This window comes from Elgaria multicarinata, chromosome 1 (assembly GCF_023053635.1).
Source record: "Elgaria multicarinata webbii isolate HBS135686 ecotype San Diego chromosome 1, rElgMul1.1.pri, whole genome shotgun sequence".
Classification (NCBI taxonomy): domain Eukaryota; kingdom Metazoa; phylum Chordata; class Lepidosauria; order Squamata; family Anguidae; genus Elgaria; species Elgaria multicarinata.
The window spans coordinates 159,233,408-159,260,655 of record NC_086171.1 but is presented as its reverse complement, the minus strand read 5'-3'; the positions used below and the strand labels follow the sequence as shown (position 1 = coordinate 159,260,655).

Sequence of the window (27,248 nt, the reverse complement as noted above, 5' to 3'; positions counted from 1 at the left end):
TAGTCCTATGTAAAGCAGACCCATTGAAATCAATGGAACTTAATTTAGTCATTACTTGTGTAAATCCCATTGGTTTCAATGGGTCTGCTTTAAGAAATGACTAAGTCTGGATCCAATTCAGTGGCAAGGCATTACGTTTTATGGATGTTTGACTTGTTGTGACAGCAGTGATGTAGAAATGCAGGATCTGCTCCTCATCTTGCATATCATCTAAGTGCTGAATTGAGCTATAATCAAACTGATTGTGGTGGTCCTTAACCATTTGTTTTGGAGACTCACATTTGTACCATGGTATGTCATTTCCTCTTTCTTGCAGTCAAGAAATACAGTCTTGCACTTAGCAGCTGAGCTGAGGCAAGACTTAAGAATGATACATTGCGCTTAATTAAATAATGTCATCTGATAAATTATTCTTTGTAAAGTTATCTTAAATCTTAGCATCTCACATAAGGATATCTTGTGCACGAGCAGCAAGGCTGAGCAAGATAAGGCCAGCTCAGTGCAGTTAACAGCTTCTAGAAACGAGCAATCAAAATGTGTGACAATTTTTTTAAAACAACAACGAAGTCACTGAAAAAAGCCCGCCTTGACTCATACCCAAGCCACAAAAAGGCTTCAGCTTTGTGAAACTGCAGGAGAAGAGGGATTCCAGTGGTGGGAAATGTATGTTCCTGTACATGACCTTGTTGTTTGGTGTTGATGGGTGGGGGAAGCCACCAAGAGGTCAGTCTCAGGACAGTTTCACGACATAACAGTTGTAAGGTTATCCATCATATAAGACAGCAATCCTACAAGCCCCTCGACAAAGCATGAAGCACCACAGCATGCTGAGGATGGCCCCTTCCCAGGGACATAGACAGAACTACAACTTTGGAGCGGGAGATCCAAGTATGGATATCCACCAAAAGCCCCACCCAGCTGCCACTGAGAGGCTCCCTCTCCTGAGCTCCAACCTTGGGAAGAGGGAGGGACCTTGGTGTGCCAGTAGGCAAGGAGTGGAGAGTCCACGGATGCATCACGTCCAAAGGTCTTTCAGGCCACCCCCACCTTCATCAAGATGAGTTAGGTGGGCTTGGAGGCCCATCTAATTCAAAATGCATTTTTGGAGGGTGGAGAGGCTGAAAAAGTCTCCGCTGTTCCTCCTGCTTTGCTGGGCTTTTGCTAGCAGGGCTTAGGATACCCTCCCTCTGGCTGTCCTGTTCCTCTCCCCCCCATTTTTTAAAAAATTATAATCTGTAAATGCGGTCCTTCGCATCTACAGATTTAAAAAAGGGGCGGGGAACAGGGCAGTCAGAGGGAGGAGAGCCAGTTCGGGCAAAACATGTTCCTCTCTTCCTCCCCCTCTGGCTGCCCCATTCCTTTCCCACCACCCCTGGGTTTTTTTAGTCTGTAGATGCGAAGCTACACATCTACAGATTTTTTAAAAATTGTGGGAAAATGTCAGGATCTGTCCTGTCCTGCAGCACCATCTGGTGGCAGCTTTCCGTATAACCAGCTGCAGGGCTTCGCAGGATGCGAGCCATGGCTGCTAAAGCCTTGCAGGGTTCAGGCCCAGACCATCAGGCACTCCTAGGTGGGCTCATACAGAACATCTGGGAGCGGCCAGGAAAGGCCTATATAAGAACTGCATGTCCCCTTCAGCCTTTGCCACAGCAACACAGTCTCTCATGCTAGCTGTAGCCGGTTCCTGACCATTTGCTACAACAGATCTCGCCTTGCTGGACCTCTTGCTCGTCTCGACCACGCCTCTGCCTCTGGCCCCTTTGCTACCTGGTATGTCCTTGAACCTTGCTTTGTCTCTGGCCCTTGTTTGGACTCTGTTCCTCCTGGACCCTGCCTCTTGCCTGGACCTTGCCTGCTTGTTGACTAGACTTCTCTTCTGCCTCTGGCCCCTGCTTGGATTCTGAACCTGTGTCTGACCTTGTGCCTGTTTCCTGGATCTGCCTCCTGCCTCTGGCCCTCTGTTGGACTCTGCCACCCAAGACCCGTGCCTCACGCCCAGCTTGCTCCACCAGTATTCCAACCACCCAAGCAGGTTCCATCTCCGTCTATCCCGGCCCCAGTGTTCCTGCCTAAGGACCCTGCTGCCCATGCCATGGATCATGACAGAAAGCAATGGGGCAGCCGGAGGGGGAGGAAGAAAGGGACATGTGGCCCCTGAACCATCCCTCCTCCAGGTGATGGCAACCATCCAGTGCCATGGCCTGTGGCACGCCTCCGCTTAAAAAAAGTCGGGGTAAGTGCCTGACTTTCTTAAAGCAGAGTTTAGGGGGTTTGCCCCTGGATGGCTTCGGGATGGCAGCTGCGTGCTGTAGATGACCTGCCACTACTCCGAATCTGCCCCGAGGCAAACCTTTCATCAAGACAAGCCCAGGGTCAGATCACTCATCACTAGTGACAGCTGCTGTATCATATAGGTACATGCTCCAGGGAGCCACAATTACAGTGGTGAAGATGATGGGATTCAGAGAAGGACTCTGTTTTGAAGAAATGCTAGACTCAAGCTCCCAATTAGCACATTATAACTCCCCCATATAAAGTTTTAAAGGCCACTTAAAATTGAATCAATGTGGTGGCTCTCCAAACAGCGCACCGTTCTTGTGCAGCAGCTTGCCACATGAGTTGGAAACCAACACATGGTTTCCATGCCGTGACACAACCCCAGCAGGAATAGCCTATGGCCGCGTGGAGAAAACTGTGCTACGATGAATTTGTTTTGCAAGCCACTGCGCACAAACAGCTTTTTGTGTGAAGCAGCCCTTATTATACCCACGCAGCATTTCAGACAACCTTTGTAGCTTGCTTTGTGCGTCCGGAGAGAACACGAGCATCAGGGTGGACAGGGACGTGAATCGAAGTGAACTGAAACTTCTCTGGTGTTGATGTGTGTGAAGCCCACCTACCCCACCCACATCCTCTCCCCTGACCTGGATTGGTAGCTCAAAAATGGCCATGAGTGGAGTATGAAGAAGGAACAGCTGCTGGGGCCCTTTTGCTGTCTCAGGAAATCTGACAGCCCTGGGAGCCCGGCTGGTGGCTAATTATAAACCTGGGCTCAGTGTATTTGTGTCTGTGGGAGTGCAGTTTCCAGCCCCGCAGCCCACACTGGACTCAGAAGATTGGCTCAGCGGAAAGGAGGTCCAGAGGGGGCTTCAGCCACCCTTGTGCTGGGGAAGGGGGCTTGGCTGCGGGGCGAAGAGGAGGAGGAAGAGGGGTGAGGCAAACTCAGCTGAAGTAGGTACCCAGAGGAGGAAGGAGAATGATCATGGAGCCTGCTTCTGCCCAGGATGACAGCCAGAAGAAGAAGCAACAGAAGGAAAAGGCAAAGAAAGCTGCATTGGAGCTTCCCCCCAGGCCTCCCCGGTCTCTCCTCTGCCTCACCCTCCAGAACCCAGTGCGCAAAGCTTGCATCGCTATTGTGGAATGGAAGTATCCTTTGGAGGGGGGACCTTGGGCGGCCTCTAGGCTGACCTGTGCATGGTCTGGAGAGCCCAGCAGCTGTGCGTAGACAGCTGATACCTGGAGGAAGCAAAGGCAAAGAGGAAGGGTGGGGAAAGATAACGTTCTAACAATGAAACAGTGAAAGTCTAAGCTCTACCTAGCAGATGCTTTTCTATTCCCCAGAGGCGCTGGAAAGCAACTGATCTCGGCATTTATCTCTGTCGCTGAAAAGAGAGGCACGGGGTGGGGGTGGGCGGCAGGGGAGACCTCGAGAGCAAAGCACTGCGTTGACCCCGGATTGAATTGGCAGGCGGATGTGTATCTCTGAGTGAAGAACAGGAGTTTTTATGCAAACTGTTCATTCATAGATTTAAGGATGACTATTGGAAGCATTATATCAATTTTAGAACAGTTACGGATGCAAAGAACTGTATGGATTGCAAAAGAGAGCTGGGTACAATCAAGATGATTATTTCAGCTTATTTATTTATTTATTTATTTATTTATTACATTTTTATACCACTCAGCTGGCTCCTGAGTTGAAGTATATCATGTTCAGGAACAGCAGCAGCCCTTGTGTCTTTGAGGCTGTAATAAACGGAGTCAGTTAGTGTTAAACAGGATGACCCCCTGCTAAAAGATCAATGATTTTCCTCTTTCTCTGAGGTTGCTGGTCAGATTAGTTTTGCTTCAGAACAGGATCTCATTGATTACCATGTTTGATGTCAGGAAATAATTTTCCCATTTGATGTCAGGTTGGCTATCAACCCTATGAGGATTTCTTTAAAAACAAAAAGACTTCGCTGATCGTGTGCAACTTAGCTCACTTGTTTGATTCATCTGAATTGTTCAACCAATTTCTTGCATGGCATATAGGCATCTCTGCAATAGGGTTTCTTATTCTCTCCTGCTCTCTGCTTGTAGCACATGATAACCTGCAGGGTGTGGATTAGTATCAGGAAGCTGGAAATGTGTCTGGGCTGATGCTGGAGGATCTTGCCTTAGGTTGGAGACTGGGATGATTGTCTTTTGGTCACTTGAAGTCAGGGGTGCAGAGCCTCTTTCAGCTTGAGGGCCAAATTCCAGTTTGGAAAAGTTCTCAGGGGCCGCATAGTGGTTGGGGCCAAAGGCAAAGGGGAAGAGCTAAAAAAATTCCAGCATATTTTAGTCTTCCTGCCAGTCACTAAGCCTTAGAAGAGGCATCTCAACCTTTTGGAATGAGGAAAAAAATGCACTACAACTGGAACACCACCAAACGATCGGTGGTTGGTGTAATGGGTGCCTGGACACCATGGGAATCCCAGAAAATTGGGATACCAGGAAGCCCAGATTTGGCCCCCAGCTCTGTGGTTCAGCACCTCCTGCTTTAAGCTTTATGAGTCCATGCTAAAGTTAACAGTATAAAACAGATGATCATTGGAGTCAGAGAAAGTGAGCTCCATCACACCAGCAATTTATCGCACTCTCGCCATGCCTGGTATGTGGTTTTGCAGTGTGGTACTCACATGATGTTGTCCCTGTCTTGCACTCATCTTGCCTCTTCCCCCCCCCCATTTTCCATCTTATTTTGGAGTGGGGAAAGTCCATATTTTTCCTCCATGGGCGATAAAACCGCTCCTCCGTCCCTGAGTAAAGCTGTCCTCGCACTATCGGCACATCCAGATTTTTTTGTTGGGTGTGTGTGTGTGTGTTGAAAGGCGGTCTCACTGATGAAAGAGGAGGGTGGGTCAGTTCTCCTCCAGCACACCATTTGAATTCCTTTCCTCATTCTGCTTGGGGACACGTGCTGAGTCGGCGGAATGGTCAACCGTACTTTCACTGCTCCAACTCCCGCTGTCTTTTGGCTTCCCTCTTTTTTCTTCCCGCTGTATGGGTGCTCAGGTGGAATTGCACAAATGGGAAAGGGGAGGGAGCACGGGAGCACGAACGTCCCATGCAGCTCAGATGGCACAATCAGGCACCACCAATAAAGCCCCAAATCGCCCGTGCTGTCTCCCATTAAAAAAACTCCTTTCCATTTATTGTGTGGTTCCCCAGAGTCAGCCATCACTGACCGCCGATTGCTATCAACACCCCCCTTCACTTATACTGATTAATACGATCCTAGGGGAAAGAGTTGTGTGTTGTTTTCCTGTAATTGTCCAGTTTCAGGCTGCTGTGATTGCATAGTTGAATTTGTGCAGAAATCAAAAAAATGGGTTCTGCCCACAAGGAGCCAGTTTGCGAGCAGCTGGTGTAAAGAAAGATGCTGCACCCCACGCAGCTCAAATGCCAGAGACGGGCGATGAAACACCAAATCCCTTAAATGTTGGACAAAAAACCAGAATGAGGGGGCGGAGAATGCGCCCAAGTCCATCACAATGTTTTTCACAGCCACAACAACCAATGAACTGCAGGGGAAAGGAGAAGGGAGGGGGCGGGGCGGGCGCAATAGTGGGAGAGCAAACAAGTGAGAGGAGATTTCGCCAGAATAGTAGCTATATGAGGAAGCGCAAGACAACCCAGGTGGAAAGATGCACATGTGAAAGTGACTAGCATTTGATGCACTAATGAATCCAAGGCGGATAATGTGGGGGCAAACCAGGACAAAAATGTAGGTGTGATGTAGCTCAGTGACATGCTAGTGTGGGTCACAGTAGTTTAGGATGGAGCAAATGGCAATGGGGCAAAACTACTGATATTGGTTAAAGGATGGACATAGGAAGGAGAATAGAGCTGTATCCTTTTCCTAACTACTTTTGGATAAAAGGATGGTGCGGGTGCCTCCAAGGCGTGTGTCTTTAAGTTCCCTTGTAATTTGAACTCCAGGGAACAGTCTCTCAGGCATGGTGTGCTGGAGGTGACTGGGGAATTGTTTCAGTTCTTCCCTTGGAAGAATATGTTAATCTTGGGGCCCAATAACTACCCAGGAGCAAGGAATTTGACCACTTAGCGTACAGCAGAAGAAGAATCTGCAGGGGAGAGAAATTAAACTGTAGCACTTAGAGTGCAAGAAGTAAGAGACGGATGTGTTAACTAGGACATTTCAGGTTCATATCTCATCTGTGTCATAAACTCACTGTCTCAGCTATCGTCTCTAGCACTGGGATAATAACACTGATCTATCAAAAGCAAGGTTGTGATAAGGATTCCTGAAATAATGAATTTGAAGTACTTTGAACATTTTGCAAGTGCTGTAGAAATAACTAAGTCATTTTTAAAGCATGAAGTATGCTGTAGTAGTCAAGGGGACACTGATTTGAGACTTTTACAATGGGGTGAACAGCATGGGTTCAAACGACACAGTAGTCAATGGTTGATTAAATAGTCCATGGTAGACGAAATAGTCCACCATTAACTATTATGTTGTCTGTCGGGGGGAGGGGGGGAACGACACCACGGTTGGTTATTTTCTAGAAATAGCCAATGAAAATAATCAATACTCTGCAGAGTTGATTATCTGCACAACTGTTGCTTATTGTATCGTGTGGCAGGCTCTGTTGATTATTTTCCCTGCCTACAGAGTCATGAGGCAAGAGCGGCAGAACTCCCTGTCGCTCTTGCCCAGCGGGACTCTATAGACAGGGGAAATAATCCTGTCCTGGGAAGTGCTTGGGGAGCCACCGATTGTGCCGTCCCTTGGTGGAGAGCCGTGATCTGTGGCTCCCCATGTGCTTCCCGGGATGGGCACATGATGTGCCTGGGTGCGGCACTGCAATCATGGTGCCTCACATGTTCCCAGGGACGTGGACGTCCCTTTCTCCTGCTCCCTAACCCCAATGCCACACCTAGAGTATCATCACCAGGGGAAAATCACGTTTCCTTACCATTGCTTCTCCACCCATGTGTTTGTCCCTCATTACTTCCTCTTTCAGAAGAGGAAGTAAACAATGTGCACGTGGCCCATTCAGTGGGCCATTTTGATCACACTGCTTCTCCTGCATACAGCAGGAGATAGCAGCAAGTTCCATCTAAAAAAATAAATCGTACTGGGGTGTTTTTTTGTCGAGTGAAGAAGGCTAGAAGGGGCAGGAGGCGCAAGGGATGCAGACAAAGTTGTGAGAGGGGCCCATGAAAATCCATGAGTGCCCAGCAACGAGCATGCAATAAAATGCCGTCTGATGATGCCCCTAGATGGGTGAACTCACCCATCCAGGCAGAAATACAGGGCTGCTGGAGCACAGAGGAAAGGATCCCCCCCGTGCTCCAGCTGCCCTGTGTAGGACAGTCTGCAGTCTCTGATTTTGTACTGAATTTGCTACCTAATATTAGAATTTACTTGTTATCTCTACATAATTGGTGGGTACAGCATCTCCTGATGCTGTTGTTTACTGAAATTCTGAACATTTCAGTATTTTGGGAGTGGGGTGTGTTGGACTCAATTATATAAACTGAAGACTTTTAAATTGTAAAAATATTTATTTATTATTACATTTATATCCCACCTTTTTTCCACTTAAGGGGAACTCAAGGGGGCTAACATGGTCCTCCTCTTCTCCATTTCATCTTCACAATAACCTGCGAAGTAGGTTAGGCTGAGAGTCAGTGACTGGCCCAAAGTCACCTAGGCAGGATCTACGCTACTGCTTTATAATGGTATTGAAGTGCACTGACAACTATTGGAGTGCATGACACATTCCACATACTGCTTTCCAACTGCTTTCATAGTGTTATATCCTGCTTGGTGTAGATCCTGAGATTCAGGATCAAATAGGGACTAGAACCCAGGTATAACTACTTCACCACACTGGCTCTTATTTTGGGTTGCATGGAAATCTCTGTTTTTGTTGTTAAGTGTTAATCATTGCTCTGATGAGACATAGAACTGGCTCCCTCTTTCGGCTGGTTCCTTCATATGAACCATTTGTTCACTTAGAACATCTTTAGATGAGCATTTTATAGCACGCTCGTGACTGGCCACTACCGAATCTTCACGGGTCATTTTGACGACATAGCAATCCTCCTGTGTGTGTCCTGCTCCTTCTGTTTTCCCCCGCTAGAAAATATGACCCGGAAAATCTGATTCTTCTTGGCTATAATAATAATTGCTGCTATTTCCTTCCCTGTGCAGGAGAAGATGCGCTATAAAAACGCCCACTGAGTGGGCCACATGTCGCTGTTTGCTTCCTCTTTCTTCCCTGTGTGATTCTGCCCGACCCTATTGTGGAAGAGAAGCAGGAAGCAAAGCGACAGTTAAAAAATGTGATTCCCCACCCCTGTCTGAAAATGCTCTTAATGCAGGTGTGAGCAACCTGCAGCCCTCAATCGAATTTCAAAACCCCTCTGCATGCATTAATTTCAAACCTCGCTGTTGCTGCTGCAGTGTGACGCTCTTTTGCCTAGATTTGAATCAACGAAAATTCGGGTTTATATTCAATGAGGAGCAATCCCGTTGTTGTATAGACGGGGGCTTGGAGGAGGAGGAGGAGGAGGAGATGGCTGGCCTTCACTGCACAACTGTGCCATTCCTCACAGAGTTAATGGCTGAAAGCAAACAACACCTGCCATTGACTGAACCAAACCCATCGCAGGTGTGCCAGTTGCTTCAGAGAACTTCTTCTAACAAACCTTCACCTCTTTACTTATGAGGCAGATGTTGGCACTCTCTTCTGGCTTAAGTCAGTTATCGCACAGGTATGCCTCCTTTTTTATACCCTTATCCAGCCCTGCCACCTGACCATACCCATAGATTACCCACAATGCTTCTAAATTGTACTAGGTTCCTGGATGTCAGTTGACTGACACATTATTACTGGATTTCAGCTGTCCACAGAATATCATAGTACCCTCAGAATTTCTCATGTGTACGTACTTCAGAGGACCAACCACCCCACCTCCCAAAACACAATACACAGAGAATGTAACCATTTATTTGAAAAGCAACCTCAAGAGGTTATCATTTTGAATGGAAGAGTTGTGAGGGGAAGGGGCTGTTTAACCTTTCCCTTGTCAACCATCTCCCCTCTGGCCAGTTCAAAACCACTCCGTAAGTTACTTCCTCCTGTGAAGCTTTCAGATTCATGTTGGCAGTAAATACATATCTAGAATACCAAGAGGTGAGAGCAGCATGGAGGGGGTGTTTTTGCCTCCCCCACTGCTCCTTCACTCAACATTACAATTTCCCAAAGCTGCTTTTCATTTTAAAAAAGTTGGGATTTTGGTACGCTAGCCGGGGAATGCTGGGAGTTCCTATAAATTGTCCCGAAAAAAGACCTATTTCTGTCTAAACATGCATAAGATTGCACCCTTATTACTTAAAACCAAAGGTCAGCACAAAGTGGATTACAGAACCCATAATGCAATGATGTATAATTATGGTAAAATGCCCAGAGGGCTAGTTTTATAAAGATCTACAAATAATAAGGCTGTGCACTCAAAATGCAAATGCACAAGAACTTCTTGGACCCATGTCTCTCTTAAAGAGAGAAGAAAGAAATATTAGCACAAATGGGAGCAGACAGAAGTTGACACGTGAGGCAGGCTTTCTTTAGAATCCATGGGGAATAGCCAATGGTAGACCTAGGCCCATTCACAGCAATGGGTCTACTCTGTGTAGGAGTAGCATTGGATAATACTCCATGGCTCTAGAGAAGGTAAACACATTTTGGGGGCAGAATTCCCCTTGGGAGTTTTGCACATCCCTAGTTTATGTACCATTTTACAGAAAAAGGTGAATAAATAATGTCCAATAAAGGCTGTGGTCCTGTTTATCTTATGTTATAACAATTTAGAGATGCTCAGATCAGTCCCCTCCACGAATTCCTTGTTGCTCCATTTCAACCACCAAACCTCACATTCCACTCTCAAAAATGGCATTGAAGTTTGGGTTCATTTCATTAGCTTTTGTTTTGTGCTTGCCCTATTGTATGGATAGAACGTACAGCAGGGCGGGACAAGTTAAGAACTTTCTGAGTGTGAGAGGACTGAGTGGGTACTTATGCCTTTGGGGTGAGAGGTGGGGAGAAAAGGCATTCATCATTGCGAAGGTCAAGGGATATGCCATTACAAACAAGGAACAGGACAGGGTGTGTGTATATATGTGTATGTGTATGTGTGTGTGTGAGAGAGCCCTTTGCATCAAGTTACATCTCAAAGAACCTCACATGCCCCCAACTCTCTGAGCACCTTGTAAATTGTGTTGCAGCCAGAAATTAGGTTCTCATGTCCAAGTGGTGCTTTTGGCAGAGCTGAGAAAGTACCCATACAGAGCTTTGCCCTACTAATGCATCTGATCCCAGTGTCACAGTAGATAATTGCATACCAGAGTTCTCAGGAGTAAGAAGAATTCACCAGGATATGCCCCCCATCTTTACGGTGGTGCTTTGGCGCCCCAAGGCACCTTGCACCTGCACTAGTGTTCCTTCCCAACAACTGCACAGGAAGGAACGCAAGTGTAAAATTTTCCAGTCTTTAAAAGTTAAAAAAAAACAGGGGGGAGGGGAGGAACTGGGCTGTTCCTCCCCCATTTTTTAATTTATTATCTGTATCTCCGTAGCTGTGCAGACACAGATAATAAAAATAAGAAATAGGGGGAGGAACGGGCAGCCAGAGGGAGGACGCGAGGGCAGGAACTCCAAGTGAATCACCTCTCCCTTCCTCCCTCTGGCTGCCCGTTCCTTCCCCTCCCCCCATTTCTTTTTATTTTCTGTATCTGCGCAGTTGTGGAGATACAGATAATAATAAAAAATTAAAAGAGGGAGGAACAGCCCCATTCCTCTCCTCCTCCCTTTTATTTATCTTTTACTTCTCCAGAGGCGTGGGGCCACCCATGGTGACCAATCAGGGGGTGCCATGGGCTCCGCTGCCAAAAAAAGTCATGGTAGCTATCCGACTTTTTTAGAGTGGAGTTTCCAGGGTTTGCCCCGGGATGGTTTCACAATGGTGGCAGCATCATGTACTGCGAAGCCACACTGGGGCAAACCCTTCATGTATACATGCCCATGGTGAGGGTGAATAATGTGTAATTTTAGAGATTGCTTAAGCACCAAAAGGAGAAGATTTTTTAATCCAAAATATTGTAATGATGGAAGAAGCTATCCTATGGCCCCTAGATAGAGTCTGTGGGGGGAGGCATTTGATAGTTCGAATTCCTGGATCCGAGGTTAGAGGGAGTGCTCCAACCTCGGAGCCAGGGATTTGAGCTCCCTCCCCCCTGCACCTTGCAGCTGGCACCGAGAAAACTGCACTGACTGCCTCTCCGAGGTCACAAAAGCGACCTTGGAGAGGAGGGAAAGGGGGCATGTTGGTGGGTGAAGTGGGGAGAGGGCTGGGGATGTTGGCTTGTGCCCTATCTTCAGGCCTCCTCAGCCTCCTTCCCACTCCATGGAGTCCCAGGTAGATGGGCAAAAAAAGCAATCTAGCCAAAATGCAGAGCAGGAGGGGTGCGGAGGCGGAGATTGCCTCTGCCACTCCTCCTGCTCTGCACTGGATGGCCATCAGCCTCTGAGTTCAGAGGCTTACAGCCATCTCGATGGGACTGCACCCTAAACAGCATTATAAGGATAGTTATAGGGTCTTCCAGATGGGGGATTGTGTCACTACGGATTAGAAGGCATTGTGCTGCTATTCCATCTTTTTTGTTCTTCATGGATTTTCTGAATCAAGGAAAAAGATGGAAGAGGAGGTGGGAAACCATTGGAGGGTTATGAGTGGAAGACAATGACTTCTGGACCCCCAGTAAAATTCTGTGAATGAGGCAGGACGTTGGCATCTGGAAGCACCACATTCTTAGCATCCTCTGCCTCTGTCTTCTAGTATGAGATCATCTGTTCCAGAATCCTCAATAAGTAGTATTTGTTATTATGCATGTTTTTTAAACAGTTTTTAAATATTTTGGTTCATGCCACAAATACCCAGGCATAATCAGCTTTTCTTTAACAAGAATCCTCAGGCCCTTCGAAACTGTCATCCTGCTAACCATCTTTGCCAATTGTGTGGCACTGGCTATCTACCTGCCCATGCCTGAAGATGACACCAACAAAGTGAATTCTAGACTGGTAAGAAACCTCCCCCCTTTCTTGCTCCTGTCCTGTCGGAGTGTTTAACAGAGTGACCCTATCCCTGTTCAGGGCCGGGCAAAGCTGGTAATAGGCCCGGGCCAGATGGGAAATGCAGGCCCCATTTCAAACTGCTCATTAAGTATTTGTAATCATTTCTAAATACATATGAATTAGAATGATTTATAGAAAAGGCAATGGCAAGCACTTTTATTCAAGATGTATGTAAGACATCGCTTCTTCATATTCAGAAATGCTTTACGTGCTTTTGTCTCGTCTCTGCTGGAGCTGGGGATGAAGACAACTTGGCTTTTTGGCTGTCTCAAAATGGAGTCAGTACTGCTCACTTACAGGAGAGCTACTTTGTAACAAATCTTTACCAAAGGGTCCCCCTTTGCCTCTACCAGGGGGACTCGGAGTAGGCCCCCTCAAAATCGTAGGCCCATGCCAACTGACCCCACTGCCCCTCCCCCTCTGCCCAGCCCTGTCTCTGTCTCATGCAACCACTTACTTAACAGAGACGGATGCTCCAAAGTAGTTTTATAATAATTGCTGAAGCACTGTCAAAGTAGCATTAGAAAGATTGGCCCCAGGCCCTGTGCTTTAACATATGAAATCTCAAACATTTGAGTGGCTTGGTGGGCACAGATGCATTTGGATCAATTTTATTTGTTTAGAAAAAATATAGACAGAACCTTAAACCTAAAGATGATTTGGGGGAGGTGTATGTAAAATCCAACAATTCATAACAATGAAACCATATGGGGTTTAATCTAACATCGTGCTACCAAAAGTCCACTAGGGCAACAGGCCTTCTCCCTCGGTTCTCCCCACCCCCAGCACCCTCTGTGCTGCCCAGATATCTGCTTTGAAGAGCTTCCCAGCCCTCCGGAGAGGATTTTGAGGGTGCCCAGGTCTACGCGAGGGAGGGGGAATTGCACACCTTCCGGTTCTGCTGACAGAAGCAATTCCATCAGCCAGTTGACAGAATTGGATCTAAGCCATAAAATCTAAACATCAGTACAGTAAAAATGAGGGGCTGTCTATATGCGGGGAAATCCCTGCGGTGGTTGTGAGTCTACACTGTGTCAGTTATGTGATGCAGACACAGCTTTACAGCCACTGCAGGGTTTCTTCGCAAAGCTGAAAAAGTCCTTACCCTGACTTTTTCATTGGGAACAAGGTCAGTATGGCTCTTCCACCATCTGACCTCGTTCCCAGGGCAAATCCAGAAGGTGGTTGTGGTGTAAGGTGACCAGCAATTGGTCACCTTCCATCAGGAAGAGGGTGGGTGGGGGTGGCTCTGGTACCCAGCTGACCCCCTGGAAACCCTGCACTCCCTCCTTGACATTGGGATTACTGGACGCGACCCTGAGTGAGTAAAACTGTGGGGTTTTGGAGGAAGCGGCACCAGCTCAGTGCTGTGAAGACAGGGCTTGAGAAACATAAAAACTAGTTCAACCAATTTAAAAAAAGACCACCGGAAATTTAAAATGCCTGGGTGAATAAAGAGATTTTAATCTGGCACTGAGAAGAGTACAACATTGGTGTCAGAAATGCTTCTTCTGGGTGGGTGGGCCTGGATCCTTCCTCAGTGCTGCTCCTGATTACATGGAAAATTCAGCCCCTTCTGGGCAAATTTCACAGGTATTCTGACTAGCACTTTTTCCCCCATGCGTGGGACGGCTTTCTGTATAACAGGAGTTGCTATAAGCCATCCAGCACAAGGCTACTGTTTCTTTAAAAGTTCGGAAGCAGGGAAGTGTTGAGCAGTCTATGCTCCAGTGACCAGCAATGCTGCATCTGTCCAACTACCCCATGCTATGCAAGCTATTAAAGGCACAGGAGACCTATCCAAGATGCATGTTGACAATCTTCCCAGAAAATCAGCCAGGAGGGCCAAATTAAGACCCGCTGAGTTACAAGGAGCGTTGCCTCAAGAAAACTCTTTAAAAACACACACACATGACTCTTGTGCTGAATGGCATTTAGGAGTTCTAATTATTTAGGAAGCCATTTCAAACTGGAGAAGACAAGAAAAATAGGAGGAAGCCCATAATGAAATCCACAAGTTCCATCCCTGAGTGTCGTCAATTTCAGCCAAATCATGTCTCTTTGTATTGAAAAGGGAATTTCAGCAGGTGTCATTTGAATATATGGGGAACCTGGTGAAATTTCCTCTTCATCACAACAGTTAAAGCTGCAGGTGCCCTGCCTTCTTTTAAATCTGGTCACTCTAGTACAGCTCCTGCAGCTTTAACTGTTGTGATGTAGAGGGAATTTCAGCAGGTTCTCCATATATACATTGACACCTGCTGAAATTCCCTTTTCTATGCACAGTTAAAGATACAGGAGCCCTGTCCTCCTTTTCATATGGTCACCCTAAGCAAAGGTTAACAAGTACTGGAACTATGCACACCTATAACTTAAGGCCACTTAAAGTACATTTGACTGGGAATGAGTGCAAAATATATAAATTAAGACAAACACCTCTAAACTAGGGTGACCATATGAAAAAGAGGACAGGGCTCCTGTATCTCTAACAGTTGCATAGAAAAGGGAATTTCAGCAGGTGTCATTTGTATATATGGAGAACCTGGTGAAATTCCCTCTTCATCAAAACAGTTAAAGCTGCAGGAACTATACTAGAGTGACCAGATGTAAACGAGGGCAGGGCTCCTGCAGCTTTCACTGTTGTGATGAAGAGGAAATTTCACCAGGTTCCCCATATATACAAATGACACCTGCTGAAATTCCCTTTTCAATACAACTGTTAAAGATACAGGGGCCCTGTCCTCCTTTTCATATGGTCACCCTACCTAAACTCCATCTGCTTCATTCTGAAACATGCAAAGCCTGACAGGGATGGGGCCCTGGCAATCCTGAAGGGAAATTAGGGTGACGGACAGTTGCAGCTGTAAGAGAGAAGGAGGCAACAGCAGCCTCTGATATGAACTGGTGTGGGGAGAGATGGGGGAGGCGGGAAGAAAAATACAGCCACAGTAACTATTCTAAGCTGTGTGACGGCCGAAGGCAGCCATGCTGTCCGTTGATTCAGCTGCAGCGCTAAGCAGCCGGTAAAGGACTAGGCTTAAACCTAGTCAGCGGCTTCTTTGCCTCAAGGGTGCTTAAAGCGCTTCCTTCTCACTTTGCCCTTGTTAGATTATGTTTCCCAGGCCACAAAATACTGGCAGGAATACAAGCTGGTTCAACTTAGTTTTATTGCGGGGTGGGACAGTACACTCAAAAGTAATAGTCTATTGGTTGCCCTACAAAAACACGAAGCGGAATTCATATTAGTTCCTCAGAATTTATTCATTTGAAAGCCCAAGAAATGCCTGGAGATGGAGCCAAGATGTGTTACCTCTAAAATATTCTATCTTTTAAGGCCTAAGAGGAAAAATGAGGGGAGAAATCTTGGCTTGCCCCCCTTCAACATTTGGGCAAAGAACCAGAAAATGGTAGGCAGGCAAGAAAGAGAATGGTTTTTAGACAATCCTAGATAGAATGTACAGCTGGAAAGTCTGTACCCACATACCTAAGAATTCCCAATGAGTAAAACCTGTCAGTGTAGATCCATCTCATAGAGAATGTAGTAAAGGAAGCAGATCCTAAAGTAGCTGTGATGCCAAGCATGGAAAGAGTTCCATCAACAAGTGCAGTTCTGCCTCCTCTGTTTCTTTTCAATCTTCCTGCACACTAAAAGCAAATACTGTAACTAAAATAAACCACAATCATTTTGAAAAACAAACCCTGTCTATTCTAGACCATTCTGGTATTCATCTCCATCTTACATCAATTTTGCTGCGTGGTTTTATCCTGGTTGTGCTTTTTATACTGTATTTTGTATTTGTGTTTTTAACTTGTAGGTTGTTTTATTATGGTTTTAATTTTTGTGAACCGCCCAGAGAGCTTTGGCTATTGGGCAGTATAAAAATGTAATAAATAAATAAATAAAATTTATCTACGTTCATCATCTAAGGCCCTCCTCCGAGGGAAATGCAAAAGGCGGCAAAAACGGAGAGGGTCTTTTTGGTGGTGGCCCCTCAATTATGGAACGACCTCCCCAATGAGGCCTACCTGGCACCAACATTGTTAATTTCTTTGGTGCCAGGTTAAGATCTTCCCCTTCTCTCAGGCATTTAGCAGCATATGATGAGGTTTTCATCAGATTCTGGATTTTTCTTAGCGCTGATGGTTTAAAATTGTTTCAGATATATATGTGTGTCCTCTCTGTTTATATGTTTGTATATAAATGATTTTTATACTATGTATAATGTATTTTAATGGCTTTTAATCTTTGTAAACTGCCCAGAGAACTTTGTCTATTGGGTGGTAAAGAAATGTAACATATGAAATGAAAATGAAAAAAAAATCTCTATAACTGACACTTTTTCTTTAAGCATAACTTCTGCCTTCTATAGGATATTAATACCTTTTCTTATACTGTTATTAATCTCCCACTTGGGTACATCAGCAAAGTGGGCAAGGACCATCCCCTTTTCCATGGACATTTTGCATGTCACAGTTCTATTTGGTTACCATTACGAGGCCTGGGGCCCTATAGCTCTCATTCTCAAAGGAAAGCCTCACAGATGAGCATCCAGCTTGGAAGGGTGTGTGTGACCAAATGCTTCATTAGTAGCCACCCAGTGGTGCTCTCCTGGGAGACTTTAGCCCAGCATCTGATCTAGTGTGTTTGGTCTAACACCTTGGTAATGAGAATTCATAATGGTAACACATAGATTGTTGGGGCTAGACCGGATTAAGTGAGTGCACCGCCTCCAGTCCACTGCTTCTGCTTTGCATCCACATTCACCAACAACTGAGCATTTCTGGGTTGTTTGCTGAAATGCCAAATCCTGGCATTCTACATTGTTGAAGGAGAAAAAAACCCAGAGTTCATTCCATGGTTTGTTGTAGGGTTAAAACTCTGGGTTGTTTCCTCCTCAGCAACCCAGAGCTCTGCATTCACACGTTGCAGTGAATTCCTGGTATTCCTGGGTTGTTTGTTAAACTGGATGCAAAGTGGAAGCAGTGAGTAAGCAGGAGCCCTGACCAATCATGGGTTAATTGATTGATTGATTAATTAACCCATAGTTGATCGTTATGTATAAACTTGTCTCCTCAGCCAGTAGTTTTGCAAGAAGTTTTTCTGCTTACCCTAGTATGGCTTCTAACCTAACCTGAATATTTACATTTCTACTGTCCTAGAGCAGCAATTTTCAAACCCCCACCCTCCACAGATCACTTGAAAATTACTGAGATCTTAGGCAACCGCTTAATAAGATTTTTTTGTTCTACAAAATTCATAAACAAACACAAAATGTCTTGTGGTACCTTAAACAAATTTATTCCACCATCAACTTTTGTCCACCTCCTCAGATGCATGAATCTCAAACTAGCAGATTTATATGCGTGGGGTGGGGAAGAGGAGAGATGTAAACTTTATTGTTAGAGGGAAATGAAATACAGATAGTACAGTCAGTGCTAATTACTTTAACAGTTGCAATTCACAAAATGTTGTTGGGTGATAACACTGACATAATTGCAATGATGAGGTGATTAACATATGTGTGTTTTAAAACAAACCTTTGTCATTCAAACAACAAGGAAATAATAATAATAATAATAATAATAATAATAATAATAATAATAATAATAATAATAATAACAACCTTCAGCACCAGTATCATAATCAAAACCGGTGATGTATTATGAAAATCATGAGCCTTTTTAGAAGGGCCTCTTTAACTGATAAATGTTTTGGGGGAAATTAGCAGACTTCACCAACACTATATCATTGAAGTCACGGGCCTTAGGCCAGGACCTTCTTAGCCTGTTTGATAATCCAGTCCTAGTCGAAAGAGCCTTGCTCTCCATTGTCAGAAAAAAATAACTCAAGTACAAAGCCAAGTACAAATATCCCTTGACTGTTCTGCAACCTTTCTGCAGACCCTCTAAATGGATCTCGCAGACCAGTTTGAGGACCGTTGTTCTAGAGTCTGCATATAGGTAGCATGAAGGAAAGGCCAGCCCAAGCCTAGTACCATGATTAATTAGTGTGGATTTGTATGAATGTTTGCTATTCCAATATTTCATAACAAGATTCCCTGCTCTATGAAATTAATTTTGGTCAGTAAAATATAATACCTTTCACAGTTCAGTAAGGTCAGTCTCTCTTACTCAATTTTAATTTAAGGTTGATGTATAATCACAGTTTCATTGCTAATTGGATTTACACGCTAATGACACTATAGGTGTGTAGTTGTGTATAATTGGTTACCATGCATATATGCAACTGTACTCTTGTTGTATGATTGGCTATATAACTGGAATGACATTGTATGATCTGACTGCATATTAATCAAAGCAGATTAATAAGGAAGTTGTTGAATAAGCTTCATGATCTTATCTAGTCCCCAAAAGTTTATGTTGCAATAAATCTGTTCATCTTTATCATATGGTCACACTAAACCATAATTTAACATGATGTGAATGAGCCTTGGGTTTATGCACACATCCCTCCCTGCAAGAGTTTGGAAGCTTTTGCGTCTGCTTTTCATTAACCACAGTTTAGCACATCATCTGAACCCTAAACTGTGGTTAATGTTAACTATGGTTGTTAAGCAAACCAGATTCAAAATCCATGGTTTCAAGTTGGTTTGTTCAACTATAACCACAGTTTGTCAATCTGGACAACATGACATGCTGTGATTAAGGGAAAGTGGAAGTGAAAGCTTCTGAAATGTACTTAATAGTGCATAGTTGTGGCTACAATCTGTGTGCCTATACTTACATGACATGGAGAAAGCAACAGAAAGTCGTATGTGAACTGAGCCTTAGGGAAAGAATCTAGAAATTCTTTCTGGTGGTGGTCATTAACCTTTAGAAGAACATCTCCTATGAATTTGGATTTTTCAACAACATTTCTATGCAACTTGGGGATATGACTGAAACCGTTATCACTAACATTGGCATATCTTTCCCCTCTCTCTTCTATGTCTTACAGGAGAAGCTAGAGTACTTCTTTCTTCTAGTATTTGCCATTGAGGCGATGCTAAAGATAATTGCCTATGGATTTCTATTCCATGCAGATGCCTACCTCCGGAATGGCTGGAATGTGCTGGATTTTACAATAGTCTTTTTGGGGTAGAGGAACTGTTTTATTTTTCCTTGTGTGTGATGGAGTGGGTGGGTTTCGGCAAGAAATAGTCTACATTCCATTGGAATGAATGTTAAGTTGCAATCACATGCATGTTTAGATAGAAAAAGTCCTACAACTCACAGCATTCCCCAGCCATCATGGCTGGCTGGGGAATGCTGGGAGTTGTAGGACTTTTTCTGTCTAAACACGCATACGATTGCACTCCTAATGGACCTGGAGTCTGCCATCCTTTACACACTTACCTAGGAGTAAGATGCATTAAACTCAACTGAGCTTACTCTGAATAGAGAGGTATAGGATTGTAATGTATGATCAACATAGGGGGAACAGGCACTTTATTCCCCTGATGCCCCTCTGCACCAGCCTCTCTGCACATGCTCAGCATTGCAGCTTGCCTGTTTGCAGCATTTGCTTGTTTGCAGCTTTTAGTTATCGTTTAATTTTTAAAGTAGTGTACAAAGTGCATTACAATAAATCAACCCTCTCATAACCCTAGAACAGGCCATGGGCACAACCCCTGCCACCAAGGTTGGGAGGACACAACAAGCTGTGCCCATAGCTTGAATATTCATAATGGCTGCACCATAACTTATTTGATCATGTGAACCAGCCCATTATGTAGCAGTTATGTCTCCTGCATGTATGCTGGGTTTGCTGTGACAAACATCATGAAGTGTGGAGGAAAGACATGTGCCTGTAAACATGTGTGTCAGGGAGCTGTGGCCTGAATGCTTGAAGAGACATGTCTCCATTTCACACAGTGTTTGTAGCAGCCACCAAAGTATACACATTTGCTGCATGAAGTGCAAATCAGTCCCTATTTTCTCCATGTGATCATGGATATAACTTCCTGAAGAAAAAATAGTGAGAACCCCTATAGAGGCAGCTAGAGCTATTCTTGTGTTCATAGCAACTGAAAAAGGTGCAGCTGGCGTCCCAGAAATGTCATCTGATGCTTAGTTCACACCAATATTTCTCTATTCTCCATGTGTGGAGAAAATAAGTAGGGCTTCTGTTCATGAGTGCACCTTAAGATTGCCGGACGAGGTGCTGGACGACTGGAGGAGGGCTAACGTTGTCCCTATCTTCAAAAAGGGCAAAAAGGAGGAACCTGGGAACTACAGACAACAGTCAGTCTGACATCCATCCCTGGGAAAATTCTGGAGCAGATTATAAAGAAGTCAATTTGTAAACATCTTGAAATCAATGCAGTGATCACTAGAAGCCAACATGGATTTGTCAAGAACAAGTCCTGTCAGACTAATTTGATCTCATTTTTTGATCGGGTAACCTCCCTTGTGGACCGTGGGAACGCTGTGGACGTCATATATCTTGACTTCAGCAAAGCTTTTGACAAAGTACCACATGACATTCTGATTAACAAACTAACTAAAAGTGGGCTAGATGGAACAACTATTAGGTGGATTCACAGTTGGCTACAGAATCGGATTCAAAGAGTACTTATCAATGGAACCTTCTCAAACTGGGGAGAGGCAACGAGTGGGGTACCGCAGGGCTCAGTCCTGGGCCCAGTGCTCTTCAACATTTTTATTAATGATTTGGACGAGGAGGTGCAGGGAACGCTTATCAAATTTGCAGATGACACAAAATTGGGTGGGATAGCTAATACCCTGGAAGACAGAAACAAACTTCAAAGTGACCTTGATAGGCTGGAGTGCTGGGCTGAAAACAACAGAATGAAATTTAATAGGGATAAATGCCAAGTTCTACATTTAGGAAATAGAAACCAAAGGCACAGTTACAAGATGGGGGATACTTGGCTCAGCAATACTACAAACGAGAAGGATCTTGGAATTGTTGTAGATCGCAAGCTGAATATGAGCCAACAGTGAGATATGGCTGCAAGAAAGGCAAATGCTATTTTGGGCTGCATTAATAGAAGTATAGCTTCCAAATCACGTGAGGTACTGGTTCCTCTCTATTCGGCCCTGGTTAGGTCTCATCTAGAGTATTGCGTCCAGTTCTGGGCTCCACAATTCAAGAAGGATGCAGACAAGCTGGAGCGTGTTCAGAGGAAGGCAACCAGGATGATCAGGGGTTTGGAAACAAAGCCCTATGAAGAGAGACTGAAAGAACTGGGCATGTTTAGCCTGGAGAAGAGAAGACTGAGTGGAGACACGAGAGTACTCTTCAAATACTTAAAAGGTTGTCACACAGAGGAGGGCCAGGATCTCTTCTCGATCCTCCCAGAGTGCAGGACATGGAATAGCAGGCTCAAGTTGAAGGAAGCCAGATTCCAGCTGGACATCAGGAAAAACTTCCTGACTGTTAGAGCAGTACAACAATGGAATCAGTTGCCTGGTGAGGTTGTGGGCTCTCCCACACTAGAGGCCTTCAAGAGGCAGCTGTACAACCATCTGTCAGGGATGCTTTAGGGTGGATTCCTGCATTGAGCAGGGGGTTGGACTCGATGGCCTTGTAGGCCCCTTCCAACTCTGCTATTCTATGATTGTCTGGCACAGAATGATCTGTGCTGCTGCTGACAGTCTTAAGGCCCATTCTACTTTGGATCTGGTCCCAACGATCAGCTATCTCAGAAGGAACCAATTACCTGGGATGAGATGGAGTGGAGTCATTCGCTGACTTTTCACACCCAGGGAAGTTATCACTGGAAATTCACTGACCTTATGAGTTAGCAGTGAGGAGCCGTGGAAACATCTGTTTACTCCAATGCAGCAGTTCTCAGCCTTGGGTCCCCAAATATTGTTGGGCTATAACTCCTATCATTCCTGATCATTGGGCACATGGGCTGGGGATGATGGGAGTGGTAATCTGGTGGGCCAATGTTGGGAATCACTGCTCCAACTTTTGCCTACTGCGTACATCCCCCCAATAAATTCCAGATCCATGTACTGCTAAGAAGGGAGGAGCAGTTCATTTTCTGCATCAGCCAGTCAACATTGCACTGAAATATGGTGGCGTTAGCCATAGTGGAAAGCTGCTCTTGTCTGTCATCCTTTCTCTTAATAGTCATTGTCACATGGAGGACACATTAAATCACTCCACCTGCACATGGGCTTGGTTATCATGTGGTGAGCTGTTGTCGTGCAGCATCTCACTGGGCGAATCAGGCTATTTTAGCCATTTGACCACAAAAGCATTCTTGTTGGATGTGATGACAATTTGTTTAATCGGAGTGAACTAATTTAAAGTAGCCCCCACATAGCAGCCATAAGATGTACACTGCCCCCAAAGGAGCCATAGGAGCCAAGCTCCATTTCTTCTGCAAGGTGCAGAGGAAAGGTGGCAAACCTTTGCTTTAGCTCTGTCTTTGCCTCTGCTACTCTGCTCTTCTCACCTGCCTCTTTTTGCTTGCCATTTCTTTTGCAGAGTCTTCACAGTGATCCTGGAGAGAATCAGCTTAATGGACAAAGCACTTCTTAGCGGTCAGGGTGGCTTTGACGTCAAAGCCCTGAGAGCTTTCCGAGTGCTGCGGCCCTTACGCCTGGTGTCAGGAGTACCAAGTGGGTACAACTTTCTTAGGGATTGATGGACGTAAAAGGCTAGAGCTGAGCTGATGGGACACAATTCCCATCAGCCTCTACATCCATAGATGATCAGAGAAATAAGAAGTAAAAATGGAGGGTTTTGTTACATGGAGCTCTTTGAGGAAAAGCGGGGGCGGGGGTTGACAAACACTAGCATTTGAACTTGTTAACTCACAGAGAACACTGACGGTGGCTTCAAGAATGTCTGTTTCAATTCACTTCCATGACACCAACTTTGTCCGTTTTATTTGACTTCAATTAAAAGTGAGTGGGAGGCGGTGGGTGTTGCAGCATTCTGTTCTTTCCTTCCTCGACTTCAGGTGCAGTAGTCCCATGACCAACGCAACGCGTTCAGGACATGTTGTAGGTGAGATCAGGCTGTTCTTGTCTTCCTCTGGCAGAGGGGTGGGTAACTTGTGGCCCTTCAGGAGTTTTGTCCTTCAACTTCCATCATCCCTCACAATGGGTTAGGGCTGATGGGGTGTTCCAGGCCAAAGCATTGAGAGGGCCACAAGTTGCCCGCCCCTGCAGTACTTCCTGGAAGAAAATAGCAGCCATGTTGCTAGAGCAGTGCTGTCCAACCTTTGGTCTCCAGATGTGGCTGTACTACAACCGCCTTCATCTCCAACCATTGGCCAAACTTGCTGGGGATGATGGGACTTGTATTCAGCCACCATCTGGTGACCCAGTAACCATGCTAGACAAAGGGTGATGCAGTAAGAGACCTCCCCCAGTTCTGTTTGTCTGTTGCTCTGACCATAGCCCCACAACTTGTGTTTTTGTGTGATCTTGTACTAGACATCATCACTTCTCTCCTGGGAAATGCAGAGCAATGCCCATGAGCTTTAAAAAGGTTAAATCATAGATCAGATCAGATCAGATGATAGTGTATGATAGTGATTAAAATGTATTTTTAAAGGATAAAGACAATGTGGATAACTTGTTTCCTTCCACCCTATTGCAGGTCTGCAGGTGGTACTGAACTCTATCATGAAGGCCATGTTGCCGTTGCTCCACATTGCTGTGCTTGTTGTCTTCATGCTCATTATCTATGCCATTGTAGGGCAGGAGCTCTTCAAAGGCAAGATGCACAAGACCTGCTACTACAATGGGACAGGTAGGGGACGTGGTTGATTTGCTCATAGTCAATAAGAGGTTCCAGAGATACTTGGGATGTCACTCTGAGGCATGTCCATGGAGCAAACTATGTGCCTCTGGTGCTCTGGCAGAAACAGGGGCTGGATGCAGGTGTGAAGCCTGTCTGGATCCCTGAAACTCTGCTTCAGTAAGACCGGGGTACATGCTAAGATATACAGATAAGAGTATAGGCACTCACCATCTTTTGCAGAGTTACACATTTGACTCTTTGTTTTCTTCCTCAGACATCTTGGCCACTGTGGAAAATGAAAAGCCATCTCCATGTACGATCGCAGGTCATGGGCGCCACTGCACTATCCCTGGCTCTGAATGCAAGGGCAAGTGGCCAGGACCCAACAACGGCATCACCCACTTTGATAACTTTGGGTTTGCGATGCTGACTGTCTATCAGTGTATCTCCATGGAAGGGTGGACGGAAGTCCTCTACTGGGTAGGTGGAGCATGGGGTGGCAGGGGAAAGTACTGTAGGGCTCATTGGCCATGTGGCAAATGCAAGGATGTGAAGCTATGGGCATGTGGTCATGAAGTACCCTTGAATCACTGTGTCACTCACTACAGAATGGGACTGTTGTTCCAGTGAACAGGTCATCCCATGGGAAGAACCTTCCACTAGTCAGAGAGCCTAAAGCTCAGGGTACGCATCACATCCCAGAAGATGCTTAAGGTGTGGGTTCCAATTCTAAGAACACCAAAAGGTATGAGATCAGTTGAACCTCGGACACTCTCACTTTATATAAACAACAATATGCCTACCTTTTGAAATCAGCAGTGACTCGAACTAGAAATGACAAAGTAAATATTGCAGAAAATCTAGAAAGGGTCCAGGAGGTTCTCACCTTTAGTCAGTTGCCCACCAGGTCTCCCAATTTTATAGGGGGTGGTGGTGGTCTGATGGATGAGCTAGGGTGTACTCCCAGCTATGTCTACTCCCTTCCCCCAGAGAAAACTGAACTCCCACAGTGGTGATTTCCCAGAGTGCCATGTATGTTAGCATAGATGCCTCCATTTTCTAAAGGAAGCTGTGAAGTAGCCATTATACAGTAAGCGAAGTGTCACGTACGCGAGAATATCTCCTTGAGTGCATCCTTGCATCTGTCTTATCTAACATAAACAAGAGCTTCGGCTCCAGCTTGCTGTGGGGCAAAGGGATTGCTATGCCCCAGTGTTACGTTCTGATTGGCTCCTGCTGCTACTGAGCCCTGCCCCTTTCATGCTTGAAATGCTGTGCTGAATTTCCTATTCTCGATCTTATTGCTCACCTTTGAAGAGACCAGACCTTGATTACTAATCAATAAAGCGCTTTTGAACCCTCTGTCGCTGGATGTGTGGAGTCGTGCTTAGGGGCTGTTTGGATCTCGTCCCTGGGTGAAGAACATTGTTCTAACATGTTTACTGGTCAGCTTGTAAAAACTTATTGTTGCATTTCTGCTCTGCCTTAGGTCAACGATGCCATTGGGAACGAATGGCCCTGGATCTACTTTGTCAGCCTCATCTTACTTGGGTCATTTTTTATCCTTAACCTGATCCTGGGTGTGCTCAGTGGGTAAGCAACTCTGAACATGGGGGATCTTATCTACTGGCTCAGTGTGAAAATTCCACTCAATGGTTGAGGTTTTAGGGGGCACTCCCCACGCAACATGTTCTAACGCCACCGTTGTGTAACTGTGGGCTGCCATGGAGTTCAGTAAAATCCACTGTGTTGTTTGATTGACAGTTCCTCTGCCCTCTCTTCTCCCCCGGTCCTCCCTATGGTATCCCATCACCCATTGCGGCAAAAAAAAAAATCCTGGTGGCTCTCCTACAGCATCAGTTGCTCCTTTCACCACTCTTGCTAGGGAACTCTGTTGCCAGTGGAAAAAGCCAACTCAATGCAATGGTGAACTCCACAGAGCCCACCACACAACGTGCAACACAATGGTTGTGCAGGAACTCTCCTCTGCACAGCATGGATATTCTATGTGGAGTGTTTTCGGGGGGGAGGGAAACTCCACCGTTGCATGGAATTTTCCTGCCAGACAACACATTTTTCAGTGGTGGTGGAATAACTCCACTGTGGAGTTCTAAAACCACCATTGACTAATGAGTTGTCCGAACTAAGCCACTGTCTCAGCACCAATGGCATGGGAGTCTGTCCTGAATGGGACTTCAGAATCATCAAGTCCTTGAAAGAGGAGATGATCTTGGGTGCTTCTTTATGGTGTTGAAATAAAACAGGAAAAGTTCCTTCCCTTCTCCCGTGTTCTGATGCTCCTGATTCCTGTTGCTGGCCTTGATGGTACAATAGAATACCTGGGGATGAAGGACTTTAAGAATATCATAGACAGGGGAACACATTTTGTGCAACTTTGTTCTTGTTGCACCACCTCTTCAGCTTCCACTCAAGCAATGCCCTGTTGTTCTGATTGCAACATCACTGAATGTCTGGGAACATTTAGCAAAGCTGCAGCACAAGTGATGATGTTGCACTGGCATGGAAGACCTTAGTTTCTTCTCCATCTCCACATAGCCATTTATTTGTTGCCTGCCAATAACTAATATGATAATCAGATCAAGCAATTCTTCTGGAGGAGGCAGACAATTTAGGGCTTAATATTTAGTGCTGTGCCAGTCTCCTACGAGAAATTTGACCATGTAGTGGTCAAAATTCTCCTACGAGAATTTTGACCATTTTCATTCAATTTGAGAGAAAATAAATTACTTTCTAAAAGAAATTCAAAGGAGAAGAAATTTAGGAGAATTTCTCCTGGGTTTGATTCAGAGTTCTTGTGCTTACCTTACTTACGAGATGACTGAGGAATGTGTGTGAGTGTCCTGTCTTTCATTGTACAATCACCTCTCTGACGGCCTGTAGCCTCCTTGGCTTCCTGCACTTCCCGCCCAGGGAAAGGCAGCATGGATTTATTCCTCCCATAAGGCCTTTTCAGATCAGGAAATGCAGGCAGCCTGGAAGACTGTAGAGCAATGGCGAGATGTGTAATAGAAAGAAAAATACAGACA

The 27,248-nt window shown here is 45.3% G+C and overlaps 1 protein-coding gene across 1 annotated transcript in view; it reads left to right on the top strand.

Moving 5' to 3' along the window:
• Positions 1–3,217: 3,217 nt before the first annotated feature.
• The window catches only part of CACNA1S (calcium voltage-gated channel subunit alpha1 S), a 95,176-nt gene continuing 71,145 nt past the window's right edge, over positions 3,218–27,248 (top strand). The window contains exons 1-7 of the mRNA XM_063140772.1: positions 3,218–3,429; positions 12,311–12,416; positions 19,429–19,568; positions 22,936–23,069; positions 24,058–24,210; positions 24,476–24,681; positions 25,691–25,794. Coding sequence (XP_062996842.1) covers positions 3,260–3,429; positions 12,311–12,416; positions 19,429–19,568; positions 22,936–23,069; positions 24,058–24,210; positions 24,476–24,681; positions 25,691–25,794 — 1,013 coding nt within the window. The 5' untranslated portion in view covers positions 3,218–3,259. The remainder of the gene's footprint in view (positions 3,430–12,310; positions 12,417–19,428; positions 19,569–22,935; positions 23,070–24,057; positions 24,211–24,475; positions 24,682–25,690; positions 25,795–27,248) is intronic.